Source organism: Adelges cooleyi, unplaced genomic scaffold (assembly GCF_023614345.1).
Source record: "Adelges cooleyi isolate 19-005CV unplaced genomic scaffold, UGA_ACOO_1.1 ACOO_flye_CR_arks_rails_tigmint_CR_PRNA_746, whole genome shotgun sequence".
Taxonomy (NCBI): domain Eukaryota; kingdom Metazoa; phylum Arthropoda; class Insecta; order Hemiptera; family Adelgidae; genus Adelges; species Adelges cooleyi.
In genome coordinates this window covers 622-15,394 of record NW_026096454.1, presented here as the reverse complement: position 1 = coordinate 15,394, position 14,773 = coordinate 622, and the positions used below count along the sequence as shown (strand labels likewise).

Sequence of the window (14,773 nt, the reverse complement as noted above, 5' to 3'; positions counted from 1 at the left end):
TCAGAATAATGTGTTAAAATATTAAATTTTAATGCATTCTAAGAAATATTATTCACAAAAAAAAATGTCTAAAAATGACGCAAAGAATTAAAAAATATAATAAAAATCTTAAGATTATTTATTGCATAAAAAACTATGAAGAAATAATAAAATTGAACGAAAAAAACTAAATTATATGTTGACCAACAAAAGCAGTGCAATGACAAAATAATATAGTAACTTCCGTTTGGGAAAAATAAGAATTTATCAATGAAGTGTATCGAGTGCTATTTGAGTTCTAAAAATAACATTAATGTTATATAATCTTACGTCGTCTTCCAGTTATTTACCAGGAACACAGACTAATCAGTCGATGATAATAATAAATATTGATCGTTTTTATTTTTATACTTTTGCCTTATTATAATTGAATTCTGGGCCTCTGTGCGGCCCTGGCCATAATTGAAGTACCTAATCAATTTATTGTTAATAGTTTTTCAAAAACGCAATTTAAATTTAGGTAATTCGACCCTTTTATATGGTTAAACAACGAAAACCGTGCCCGGCACATTTTTTTTTCAATTAATTTATACTCACTTGCGCTATAAACACTACGGTATGTATGTAAAAAAAACATTGCCAAGAACAAAAGCCATTTCGTCTGTCAGGTTTTTGTGGGACACTTAGCTGTCGCGTTTGCGGATTGGGCTATTTTTTTTCTTTTCTTAAAAACCGCCACCTCCAGCGTTAGAGAAACCGTTCGTCCGTAGAAGTGTTTTAAGCAGTTAGCAGTTGTGCTTATAAAGGTAGTCACTGTGTATATAATATTATAGTATCGATTCGTTTTATTTTTTTTTTTGGGGGGTTTTGTACCAACTCAAAACCGCGGTGCGCGCAATCATTTTTCGGCGAATTTCAGAGGTAAACAGGCAGGTAGGCGGGCGAGCGGGAGGGCGGACCGCCGAGATTGCCGTTTGTTATGTCAATACGCCGGGGGTGGGGATTGGAGGGGAAGGGAGGGGAGGGGAGAAAAATCAAAGGGAATATTGTATTAAATAATCGCCGCGCTATTATTCGGGGTCGACCGTAGAATTTAATACATAATATGACAATAGGGAAATTCGAGGGCGTCGGACCGCGGTGTAATTATATTAATATTGTGCAGTGTGTGTGTGCAGTGTTTTATAGAGGTGTAGGCGCACGGTATAGCGCGGGAAATCCGACGTTGACGAATGCTTACCGTATACGCGGTATACGGTATGCGTGCGAGGGGGAGAACAAAAGCGGCGGCGGCGGCCACAGGGACGGGCGCGGGGCGGGTGACGGCGCGGTAAAGTTTTGCCCGTGTGTGTGTGTGTGTGCGTGCCGCTCGTTTGTAGGCCGTAGTGCTGTACGGCGAATCGTCCGGCGTACACGTTGAGCGCGCGCTTGTCTACCCTGTACACGCCGTCGACCGGCAGCCAGCGCAGCCGCCTGTAGTAATACACCGGTACACAACGTGGGTCGTTTACCTTGCCCGTCAAAAAACCAAAAACACCACCACCACCCCAGTTTACCTTAGTAAAAAAAAAAAACAACCCATAAATCCGACACAATTCAAACGGCCGCAAAGTATTGCACAACAGCATCTGAAAAAATGGAAAATTTGGACGTCAACGTCGTGCTCAAGAGGATTCCGGAGGTAAAAAGACAAAAAAAAATTTTCAGATAACGATATTAGTTTGTTATAATATAATATTATTATGTTTAACGTGACATTAGAGTTTGATGTAATACCTATCGGTTAATAAAATGACGTGTTATACCACTGGGAACGCGTTTAGAGTATAGTTAAGTCAAATCCTAAAGTAAACAAACCGTTTTGGAGGGGAAACCGCCGTTAAGTATCCTTTTTGCAAAATTTAATTAAAAAGTTACAACTGTTTGAAATTAAAAGGGTTTTCCAAAATGTTAAATCGTAAGATTTAGTGTGTGCAAAATAGACTACGTCATTTTCTTGTGCTGTGGGCTCAGTAAAATAAGATAAACATTTTTTTTTGAATAGCTGTCAACAATGTAGCGATAGAAATAAATTAACTGCCAAAAAAATAGTGACACATCGTAGTTTAACCTTCAAATTAAGATTTTGCTATAATCCTACCTAACTCCTTAATAAAAAAAGAGGATATTACGTTTTCTTAATATTAGTTTCTTATAAGTACCTAATTAAATGGACAATTTGGAAAAGGAAACACCTCAGATTTAAATTTGTTATCACCAATTTATTTATTTTTTATTAAATTTGTCTGTTTTCCCTCCAAAATATAGAGTACAGCTTTTAAGGATAAAACGTTTGACGTTTTTCAAAAGTCATAGTTTAGTTTAGAAAAAATTGTATTAGCTTGATTTTCGATAGAAACTTTTTCTATTTTTTTTCTTTCCACCGAATTCAGATTTAATGCGGGATTTTTAGTGTAGCGTTTAAATTTAAAATAAAACAATAAATGTTTGTTTTTTGTTTTGTAAGTTTTAACATTGGCAGTCACTTAGAAAACGTGCCTGAGAAAATTTAAGTTAATGAAAATTCAAAAGTATACATTAAAATCAAAGTATTATTATTTACCCCACTGACGGAATATGAAGTTTTCAAAACTTTTTCTCTTTAAATATAAAGCGCCAGAATAGTTTAACGCGCAAATCCATTATTTCAAGAAATAGTCAGTTATCATTTTTTAAATGCCTATTCCAAAAAATAAATAAGTTTGCCGTTTAGTGAAGTAATTTTTTTAGGGTCAAATATTAATCTCCAAAAAAATTAATCTTTATGGCAAGACCGTAAGACTCCATACTTATTATTTTTTTTTGTTAATATTTACATAATATCAAAATTAAATAATTTCATCCAAACACACTTGAAAACAAAATTAAGATTTTTTAAAACAAATATACGTACTGAATCCATTTTTTTAGACGGTTAAATTAGATTTTTCACCACATTTTTCTTGTGAAGAATTTTTAATTTTTGTTTAAAACTAGGTTTTATGACATTTAAACGTGTATGTGACTTGTGAATTCAGTAATTTAAAATTAGGTTTGAAAATTGTCTTGTCTGATGAATTCAAAACTGTCACAGAATTTTTATTGGATTTTTAATAGAATAAAAATATGATTTAAAGTAAAAAAATATTTGGCTTCACACTCATGTCGAATAAACCGTAAATCTTACCAAAGCTTTGTTTGTAAGCTAATCTGTACTTAGGATCAATTTTTCTTCCTGTGACTTTCTTTCGCAAATGAGCTTAGCAGTTTTTTGCATTTTCTTTTAAACTCTGTGATAACGTTTACAAAACTCTGGAACAGCAACCACCGTAAATCTTTTTGGACGGTTTTTACATATTATTATACTTATCTAAGCGAGTTTTAGGAAGGGCTGCATGTTTATAAGCCAAGGGGGAACGCCCGAGTACCCTTAAGCACCTCTCATCTGCCTCTCCCCGTTAGGCCTATATAAATGCGATTTAAAACTTTTATCTTACCAAAGTTGTAAAAATCACAGGTCGTTAAACGTAAATGTGAGCAAATAGTGGCAGATCTGTATTCGAGATCCAAAGAGTTTTCAGTTGGGAATCAACACAAAACTCATAAAAAAAATATATATATATAAACCACAGCATTTGTATCTTGTGTAAAGTACTAGTAGCAGACTTGCCCCATCCCAAAAATAAGAATTTCGATGAAAATTGTTTGTATTTGGTATTGTAAGACGTCATGTCATTTACTATACATTTCTATAAGCTATAATGTGTATTACATAAGTAGAGTTTTATCAAAGTTTTTGTATATACTTCCATACGTATGGGGAATCTTTCATATTCGTGTTTAAAGTTTAGTGCTATAAAATGGGGGCTGCTATTTTACCCTTCTAATAAAAATTTTAATTAATAACTATTATTTAATTTCTTGGGTGGTTTATGCTTTTAAACATTATATCACAAATAACTGTCCAATACATTTGTTTTTAGCTTAACTCCTTTTAAACCAATTCATTTATTATATATCAAACTTGTGCCATCACTTTTGTGACTTGTTTGTACTACATAATCATATTATGTTGACCCAAAGACACATTAAAACCAAAAAATAAAAATATTTGTTTTTTAGAACTTTCAACCGTACAAAAATACTTGTAGACTACAATATTATTGTCAGTGTTGTGGTCTTACTTTTTTTTATAGAAAACTATAAATTTAACAATTCATATGTTTAGTGGTTGGTTTTGGTGGTTTTTGTGTTTGGGTTTCTTAAAAGCATAAAGGACCTTTATTGTAAAATCGCAATTTACTCGGTTAAACTCTGAATTTTGAAATCTGAATGATAATATTTATGGTAAAAAAAATTGTATTAAAATATACGTATATTAAATCTAAAATACATTCGAATGAATTCATACATTTAAAAAGATATTCAAAAACGAGTGTTTATCCGCAAAAAATGCCTACTTGGAAACATTATGGAAACGTTCGCATTGCTTTCTGAATAATCTTTTATACATTTTCTCTGAATTCGATATATATATATAAATAAAATATAAGTATGGACTTCAACAATATCGTATAATTTATACAGTTATATGTTTGCCGAAAACTCAAATGAACTCAGATAGTTCTATTTTGAATCACTGAAATAAAACTGTTTTATGTCTTTATTTGTGTTTACTTGTATTGCTGGGAATATTATTTATTTTCAATGATATATTATAAATATAAAATATTATCTACTTAATTATTTCAAAAATCACAGTTTTCAAATATTAAATATCATCATTCTTTTAATATACAATTATTTTTTGGGGAGGGGAAAATCGCAGAGATATCATGTTATTGTTATCTAACCTTATACCATAACCTAAATTGAATATTTTTTATTAATTATGAGTTTCAGCACATTTTTTCCAGACGAACTCGGGCATTGTTTAATTTTCAATTAAAAAAAACTTATATAATGAATACAGTTTTATATCTAAATTACAATTGAATATTCATTTCAACTAATTTAAATAAATTAAAAAGAAAACTATTGAAATTAATTTCAAAATTACAATGTCACCTCTAAATTTTACCGTCTTTAAATAGCAAATACAAATTTATATAACATTATAAAATATATTTCATAATGTATTATAAATTAAATGATAAGTCCTACTTTTATACTAGACGGAAATATAACAGTAGAGGATAGATTGACATTGGTAACGGCTTTGAAAGTATTATACAATTAGTTTCTCCTTTTTATACATAAAAGTTAAGGCGAAAATCAATATTATTTTGTAGTGTACAATAATAGTATCGTATATTACTAGTTAAAAATATCTACACTTGTTTTTATGTATAAAAAAGGTGTAATATTATTAACGACTGATGCGAAAAATCTATAAACAATAATACCTTATGTAAAAGTTGTCGCATTATACATTTCACGAACGATATTATACATCTTGTCTTGGCCGTGAATTGTGTTTTGGCTTACAAGATTAAACATTGTAGTTACCTAGTACCTATTTAACAATTCTTATTAATCTATTTTTTTGTTTTAGGAAAAAAAATTATATATAATTAGTAAAAAATGTAAATAATTTCAGTGATCGACCAACGTTCTATAAGAGTATTTTTAACCTAAATATTATATATTTGTATTATTATTATTGTTCTTATAATAATTGCAGCAAACGGTAACGGGTTAAGTCAAAATTAATTCAATTGTCTTTATTTTGTCAGTTTTATATACTGATAAAATATGTTTTTAAATTAGTTCACAGCAATAAGTATAAGTTACTCGAAGAGATAATAATCAAAATATTATTTTTCCATCGCTTATCATTCACCGAAAATTGCCCAGTGTAAAGTATTATTATTTGTAAAATTGTCTAATATGGAAATATTAGGTTTACCCAAAATATGACCTCTACATTATTACAAAATACTCGTTTTAGGGTCATTTCATTTGAAATCAATACGATATTTTGTTTTGTACTTGTTATCAATATTCTAAAATTTAAAAAAAAAATTTAAAGAATTATGTATAGCATATACTGATTTTTTGTTTCCTGTACTTACTAATACTATAAACGTAAATTTTACCTAATTTTATTTGATATTATGTGAAATTGACATAATATAATTTTCTATTTTTTAAATTCATAATATCATATTGATTAATCCAGAAATAAACTATATAATTGAACACATGCAATTAAAAAAAATAGTTTTTTAAAAAAATACCCAACGATATTCGCGCATTTTTCTTCCATCACAATACTGAAAAGGTTGAGATCATTTTTTTTTACCCTAATTGAATAAACCTTTAGACATTATAATTCTATAGTAAGATAGGGTTAGTTTTTTAACTAATAATATTTCTTTGTTTTACACCCATATTTACACTATGTTTCTCCCCTCAAAAACTATTAACTTATTTATAAAAAATAAACAGAATGTCATTTAAAAACCGTCGTTTTTTTTATACAAATTTTGTATTTTTTTGGTCAAAATTCTGACATTATTACCTGTTAACCTATTTCATAAATAATATTGATTAGTTATTTAGAAAAGTTTACTAAGAATAAAAACTATAACCGTAGTTTTTTTCCAACCAAACGTTATGTCCTAAAGCTTATATTAAGTTTAAAAAAAAAATAGGTTTCCATTTTAAATCTTTCAAGTGGTATAAGCTGAAAATGTTAACAATCGGCTTTATTGTAATTTTTTTTTATCAATAAGGACAAATTATTTTTAATATACATTTAAAAACTCAAAACGAACTGAAAATATTATTGTTGTAGATTTGACATGGAATGACACTTATAATATATTTTAGTTGTTAGTACAAAAATGTATAAACCGGAAGTTAAAAAATTTTTTATAATACAGGTACAATTTAATGTTTTTTTTATTGGGATCAATTCGGTTTAAATAACGATAAACATTTTTTTTGAAAATCGATTTGTTGACAATAATATTTCAGGTAATCGTTCTCGTCTCGATAAAGCAATGGTTTTTTCTTTTTATAAACACTTTTAGACACACGAGATATTCAGCAAAATATTCCTTTCAAGTCAAGTAGTCCTAAACTCTTGATACACTTAATTATATTATATTAACGCGATAAACTGAAGTATTCTCTGTTTACAAAGTATTAAATTATTAGTATTTTTATTTTTTTTCTATTTTGTTGATAACAAAGCAAGTCGTACTTCATAAGTTGGTATAAATACAGGTTTTATGGAATTATGTTTTTATCTTGGGAATGTGTGATGAAAAAAGTTAATCATGCCCTAATTCCTGTGAAATTTATCATGCTATATTTCCTGTAAAATTATCTTACAATTTTATACGTGACAAAACAGTGATATTTATTGCTATAATCAAACTTGGGTGTAATTGTAATAATAATTTGAATAATTATACTACAAATTAAAAGAATGTATTAAAATAAAATCTCGAATATAGGTAATAATTATATTTTTATTCAACCAAAGCTGTGAGTAATAATTTCAAAAAGGTTTTTATTTGAACAAATTTAAATAACAACAAAATAAAAATTAGTAAAACTGAAAATGCATTTACATAATTCCCAACTAAAAAAATATTTTTTAAATGCCTAGAAAACGTTTGCATATTAAAAAATGTAAATTCTTAACGGTAACTTAATTTGTACGCTTTAAACCAGGCTTTATCCTTAATAAACCTCCTTAAATATTGTAACTAAAATATTAACAGTTATTTAAATGTGTAATGTTATAATATATTGTAATTAACGTTGTTTCGTTTATCCACGCTTTATTGTTATATTAAACATTAATGTGGTATTATACAACACAGAATTATTAAAAAACCATTATAAAACGATAAAGTATACTTGACGTCTCCTCGTGAAGAATTCCTAATATCTACTAAACGACATGCCATTGTGGGTTTTTTTTAATATAATATATTATATTTTCCTTTTGGGTGTATATTAAAAAACCAATAAAGGCATTTTTAGGCGTTGCACTAATAATAATATTATAATAGCTGTTCATACCTACTCAATTTAGTGAACTAAAATAATACTGAAAGAAAAAAAATTCGTGTAAACTCATGAAAATACCTTTATTATACCTGAAATTGAGTTAACTATTATTTTTATATTTTTCTTTTTACCAAACAAACGTTTCTTACTATTTCCAACTAGTTATGACGTTTAATCTTGGAGATGTGAATGCTGAAGTGTGCAGCGGCTATAAAACGGGTACACTAATAAATTAATATATAAAAGGAAGTTTAAGTGTGGGGCCTATTGTTAGGTTATTATTATTTTTTTATCAAAAGGAAGCGAGTGAGTTTATTGCCGGAATGTATAAGTGTTTGTGTAGTGAATCTTGTAGAAATATACCGCCACCGACATACAAGTCGCAGGCGAGTATTGATTCGAATAATATAATGTTTATCTACTGTTTATGGTTGGCTTTGCTCTGCTCCCATGCCGAGTTACTTAAAAATTATAACATTGATCTGAGTAATGGAATGCAAATAACATAGTCTTGACAGAACGATAAAATCGACATTAAAAAACAATACCTACTTTTATTGAATTACAATTTTTTACATTATTGCGTTGTATTTTTGTTTGTTTTTTTACCTAAATTTTAAAAGTTATTTTGTTATGCAAAATGTCAACATTTATGTTTTGTACTAATTTAATGAAATAGGTGGACTTTTTAAAATTGTAAATTATGAATCAAATTATGATCCGAAAAACAAAATATATAAACTGGCAAAAGTGCATAATAAAAAATATTGCTGTTTACCTAAGTAATACCTAAGTTTTTTACAAAATTTAAAATTTATGACTTGTGTCGATTAAAACTTTAGGTAATGTTTAATTAAATTTGTTTTATTCTTTATTTAGACATTATATAAATGGTTGTAACTTTTTATATCACAAATTATTTATTATATATTTCACAAATAGTTGTTGAAATACGATGAAATAAAAAGAATAAACGTTTTACCCATAATCGGATTACTTTTTAAAATACCTCAAAGGTATAATAAATTGTCAATACAGTATCAGTAAAATTTAAAACTATATAAATAAAAACTCACATAGCAAACACATTTTTTTTTAAAGGATTCATATAATATTTTCAACATAAAAACATGTTTATGTCTTTCGATAGCGTTGGTGTAAATGGTTGAAAAAACATCAGACACCTATATAAAAAATGTAAAAAAAAAATACACTTAGGTACAATGTTATAAAATGAAATAAGTACCTTCATTAAGTGCAATTAAATCGGTCAATTCAGCAAATGACATAAGTCATAAAACTAAAATTTTACTCTAACCGTATATTAGAACACAATTGTTACTCCTACATTTAACATTTTTTTTGCACTCATCTATTTTCAGCATTTGTTAATTTAAGTTAGTTTAACGCAGACATTTTATTAAAATCGTTGCACAACCTTGCGCCTTTTTTTCCTTAAACAAAATGATACTTAAAAACGCATTTATTACTAGTAAACATCAGAAGTGTAGACTAAAGTCCAGAATTCACAAAAAATACTAAAACCCAATGACTATTTAACGTAACAATATGTAAATATTAGTATGATATATTTTTTTTACAAGTAAACACATTGACTTATGTTGTTTTTGCAGTTATTCAGTTTCTTATGGGCAATATTTTCCATTAAATTTTAAGTAAATTTTGTAAAAACAACAACTTATGTATGACTCTTATTACATTAACAATACTACTATTTAGACACTTCGTTAGTGTTAATGTTTTAAAGTTGTTTTAGCCAATTCACTGATCAAAAATCGAAATCCAATACATTTTTATATCTTAAATAATAGTATCAACATTGTATATATTTATATATTTTGCTTAAAGTTTTTTTGTCAATTATTGCCACTCCTTCTACAATTGCTTATTACCGTTTCAACTGTTCCACTCAAGGCCTGTTGATAAATAGAAAGATAAATTATAGTCAACAAAATTACAAAAAAAATGTGTTCACCGGATGCAATGAGCTCACACGTTTGAATAAGGAATTGGGTGGACTTCTCGAGTGTTGTCGGCGATGTTTGCAAAGTGTATCATTTAATGATCTTTTTTTTTTGTAATTTTTTTTTTATAGGAAATGAGAGCTTTGCGCCTCAGACGTGACAAAGCCAAACGCGAACTGGCCGAGCTTGAAATGAAAGAAAAAGACGCCGTGAAGAAATTGATGGAAGTGACCGTGTTGAAGAAGAAAGAAAACGACGGTTAGTAGTGTTAGGGATTTCATTACAACGCCACGCCACGGTAACTTTATTTAGCAGCTAATAAAAGGATGTCTAATAAATAATAATAAAAATGCGGTCATGTCCACCGGGCAGCGTATTAAATGGGATTTGGACGGTGATGATCTCAGATAAACTAAATAAGGCCTGATTTCTTTTGTTGAAAAGATGACGAAATTGAATTTGTTGTTCGACGCTATAGTATCCGTACATAACAATCCCCAGGAGGAGGTAATGCTGTTATATATTTTTGGAATCGAAAAGAGATTCATTGTTTCCTGTGAATTAAAGTCGAGGGATAAGTCTTATAGCAGCTGATCATTGAATTAGCGTCATCGCGACACCGGAAATAGAATTGCAGGGGAGGAAAGATAAAAAGGGTATACGAAATTAGGGGTGGAATTAATAAGGCACTCCCGTTTTCTAAGATCTCTTGTACATGATTATTTAAAAGTTGGATCATAAATTATCAAAATATCCCTTAAATTATCCATTACCTTTCTTCTCCCTCCCCTCACATTTGAATTCACTGGAGATTAGTGATAAGGTGGATTAAAATAAAAATCAAATCGGAATATTCCTATTTTCTTTTGTAAAACACTTAACAAATTCCACATCTATTCTGAGACATTAGTCATGAATTCAGCAAAGTAAATAGAAAATAAAAAAAACTCTCTTATATTTATTTTAATAAACAGCTTTTTTTCTCTGAAAAACATTTTAACGGACAACTCACAGTAAGAACAACAAAAAACGGTGGGGTTTTTCACAACGCTGGAAGCGATTTAAAAAAAATAACGAAAGTCGCTAGTAAAATGCTAAGACCAAATTCGGTTCCAAGTCAAAAAAATAAAAAATAGATTTATTAAAATACACACAAAAAAGGTCAAATTTGACTGTACAACGCATATGTTAAAAATAAGGTCTTGGTGTTTATTTAAATTTTTTTTAAGTCATCCTTCATTTTCCAATATAACATATTATTATATATAATATAATATTATGTGCATTACAAGGAAGTACACAAATTATCCGTCTACTTTCACAATCCAGTCGTTAATTAAATTAATACAAGTTTATTGATAATACAAAAAAAAAACAAAGAACACCATTAACAACCGATGAATTGTCTTCATTTTCTCTTTTACTATACTCTCACTTTTTAGATAATAATTTTTAGCTATAAATTACATTTCAATACTTTACATAGTACTTATTATATTATATATAATACACTAGATATACCTATTACAAAAAACTTGCTGGTCTTATATATAATGTAGCATGAAAAAGATAATAATTACTTTAAAAATCAAATATCCAAATCTTTGTTAAATTGATTCAAAATAAAAAACCCTGATTTTGATTTTTAAAATCTAGCAATATCCCACTCTACGAACGAACAGGTTTGAATGCATTTTGAATATGGAGTGTGAATGAATGGATATTAATTGTATTTTTTTTACCTTTTGTTTTTTTCTAAGTATATTAATGATTTCGATCGACTAATTTTTGTCACCTGAATAAACTAAATGGAAAATTTCGCCATGAACATAAACGTGCGGTGAAATAGCCCAAATATATATTTTAGACTTAATAAAAAATAAAATTTTTTCTAAAATATATATATATTTTAAATTGCAGCCATATTGAAAGCTGCTCATGAAAGTTTGGGGGTGTTGGTCAAGAAAGTGAACGAACGCAAGACCAGGAACGATTACTTGATAAAGAAAATCAACAAAAAGCGCAACACCGATTTCGTTGCTGCTTCGCAGGACACAGAAGAAGCCATGTGAGTTAAATTAACATCTGTGAGCTGTTAACACAATAAGAGTAACGATATAATATTAATTTTGTTTTTTTATTTTTCACTATCGTTTTCAGAAACCACGCTGAAATGACAAGAGACATGATGGAGAAATTAAAAGAACAAACCGAAATTGTTGAAGTATAAAATTAGATTAGCAATCACTATTCACATGGTCTTAATCAAATCTGGGCAAACATTTTTAAACCGAACATTTTTTTTTAAAACTTAAATACATAAAATAACAATTTAACCAAAAAAAACTTTTCATATAACAGGTAAAATAACGTTTCAAAGTAATTATTAAATGTATATTTAAAATAATATAATATTTTTTAAAATTAATATAATTAAGAATAATAACAATAATTGAAGGAACAAACCGAAATCAATATTTTGGAAATTTTTTTTTGTTTGTCGAAAATAAATGTTAAAGTAAATCTGTTTAAAAAACATGTATATGTATACATACTAATATATGTTATTTAGATATTATAACACATGCATGTAATAATTATTAATTACAAAAAACAAAACTAACAAATTATTTGAAACCAGACGTGGGTAGTAGGTACCTATGTAAATAAATTCGTATGAATATTTGCAATTAAATAAATCTACTAATAAAAACTCTACTTAGGTACAAGTAAAACTTTAGTTTAATTGAAATTAATTTAACAAACATATAAACAAAAAGTATTTAACTTTACAACTTAAACGATTACCGCGAATTAACTTAAAATAATATTTTATCGACATTGGTAGGATTAAAATATTCCTATAAAATAACTTTATCTCATAACAAAAATGTATTTGATTTTATGTGCTATTTTTAAAATTTAAACACATAATTATTTTGCTTTTCATTTGTATTTAAAAAAATATTAAATAACTTAACTGAATTATTAAATGAAACTTAATTTGTTTTCAGATAAATTTGTTAAAAAAAAGTAAACTATTAATTGGTGTCAATAAAATATTATTTTAAATATAAAGTTTTACATATCGTCCCAAACTAGTTTTTATTTGAAATGGTAATTATAATTTATTTAAATTAAAACAAGTTTTGGTGCATTAAAACAACTATATACAAATAAATAATAAATTTACAACATTTTTTACTTAAAATTACGGCGCGCTATAATTTTTTTTAAAATATTCAAATTAAATTTTTAATTGATAGAGAATTTTCAGACCAAAAAAATTTCATAAACCTTTTCCCCTAGAAGAGGTGGGAACTTTATCTATTGTCCCTTTTCTCTTAGGTGAAGTTTTAGGGCTTGAGGTTTGAGTTTTCTCAATATTTATCATATTGTTTACCATCTACACATTCGCATTGAAGCGTTTTTATATATCTGTTGACTGTTGATTCACTCATACAATAAAAACTTAAAAATGTATTATGATCAAATTGTAATTTTCCCATTTTTTACATGCGTATGTTTTTGGGCTGAATACACAAAACAAATAAGTAATTTTTTTTTGGTTTTTCCTTAATAAAAGTTTGACTACAGACTTTCTAGGAAATATTATACATTATAACCACATTCAATATCTACATTCAGTCTAATTTTCAGACCTCAAACTCTAGAAAATTAATAAAACAAAAAGGTTGCATCTCGTCTAGCGGGATAGGGTTTTTGATACTATTTGGATTGTCAACGTTCATTGATACAGTTATTGTAGCTAATAAACTTCTCGCACAAATGTGATTTTAAGTTAAAAAATATGTTTTAGGTGTTTCTCTTGATTTGCGAGTGGAATAGAGATTAAATTCTGTGGCCTATCAGTTACAATTTCTGATCTACAGGATCTACATAAACAAATCGGTTCAGTAGTTTAATAGATATTGTCGGTTCAGACACAAAAAATTCAATAAAAACAAAATATTGTACAAATAATATTAAAAATAAATAAAAAAATAGTTGAACTTAGACGTGGGTGTATAATGGAGAATACATTTTTATTTGAATTAAATTTGAAATCATATTTTTTTTTAAATTTTAAACACTCAACAACATAACTCTGTACTCTGTCCCACCTCAAACATGATCTCTCCTCACTACGGCCCGACCTTACTTGACCTGGCTTTATTTTTGGTAAATTTAAATTAGAAATTCTGCCCGGATTTGATGGTATCTAATTGTATTTTATACACCTATTGAAAATAAAAAATAAATGATTTTCTAGAGCCAGGCTGCTTTGATGAAGCGCACTCGTGACCACAAGATGATGGTGAAAGAAATCCGTGGCAAAATAAGTTCTTTGAAAACGGAAATCGCTCAAAAACAACAGGAAATCAAAATGGAAATCGACGCGTACAGAATGCTGGACAAGCTGTAAGCGGAAGAGTATAATTTTTTACTAAACCTATTTCCGGCGAAAACAATAATGTACTAGTACAATTATTGCATATAACATTTTATACATTGACACTTGTGTTTCTCCCCAAATATTATTTAGAAGTCTGTGATTAGAAAATATGAATAGGTAAAAAAACATTACCATTTCACACAAGTCCAGATGAGCCACTGTCGGATGTACGGTTTCTTAGATAACCATTTCGGTCATTCTGGTCATTGCAGCTATTGTAGGCAATATAAAAAATATATATTGTATTCTGATCGATTCGAAATAAACACAGAGGCAAACATAACAAATAAGTAAAATTTGTGTAAAT

At 28.0% G+C, this 14,773-nt stretch overlaps 1 protein-coding gene across 1 annotated transcript; it reads left to right on the top strand.

Moving 5' to 3' along the window:
• The first annotated feature begins 1,378 nt into the window (after positions 1–1,378).
• Positions 1,379–14,451, top strand: LOC126845313 (uncharacterized). The gene is made up of 5 exons (XM_050583960.1): positions 1,379–1,660; positions 10,142–10,268; positions 11,931–12,078; positions 12,171–12,234; positions 14,284–14,451. Exons 1-5 carry the CDS (start codon positions 1,616–1,618, stop codon positions 14,434–14,436), a joined length of 537 nt encoding a protein of 178 aa, XP_050439917.1. The 5' UTR covers positions 1,379–1,615; the 3' UTR covers positions 14,437–14,451.
• Positions 14,452–14,773: the final 322 nt, after the last annotated feature.

Bases quoted from the DNA above. Each gene is read 5' to 3' on its own strand.
- LOC126845313 (XM_050583960.1), top strand. From the start codon at position 1,616: ATGGAAAATTTGGACGTCAACGTCGTGCTCAAGAGGATTCCGGAG. The intron at 12,079-12,170 runs GTGAGTTAAATT...TATCGTTTTCAG, and splicing joins CAGGACACAGAAGAAGCCAT to AAACCACGCTGAAATGACAA. The intron at 12,235-14,283 runs GTATAAAATTAG...ATGATTTTCTAG, and splicing joins AACAAACCGAAATTGTTGAA to AGCCAGGCTGCTTTGATGAA.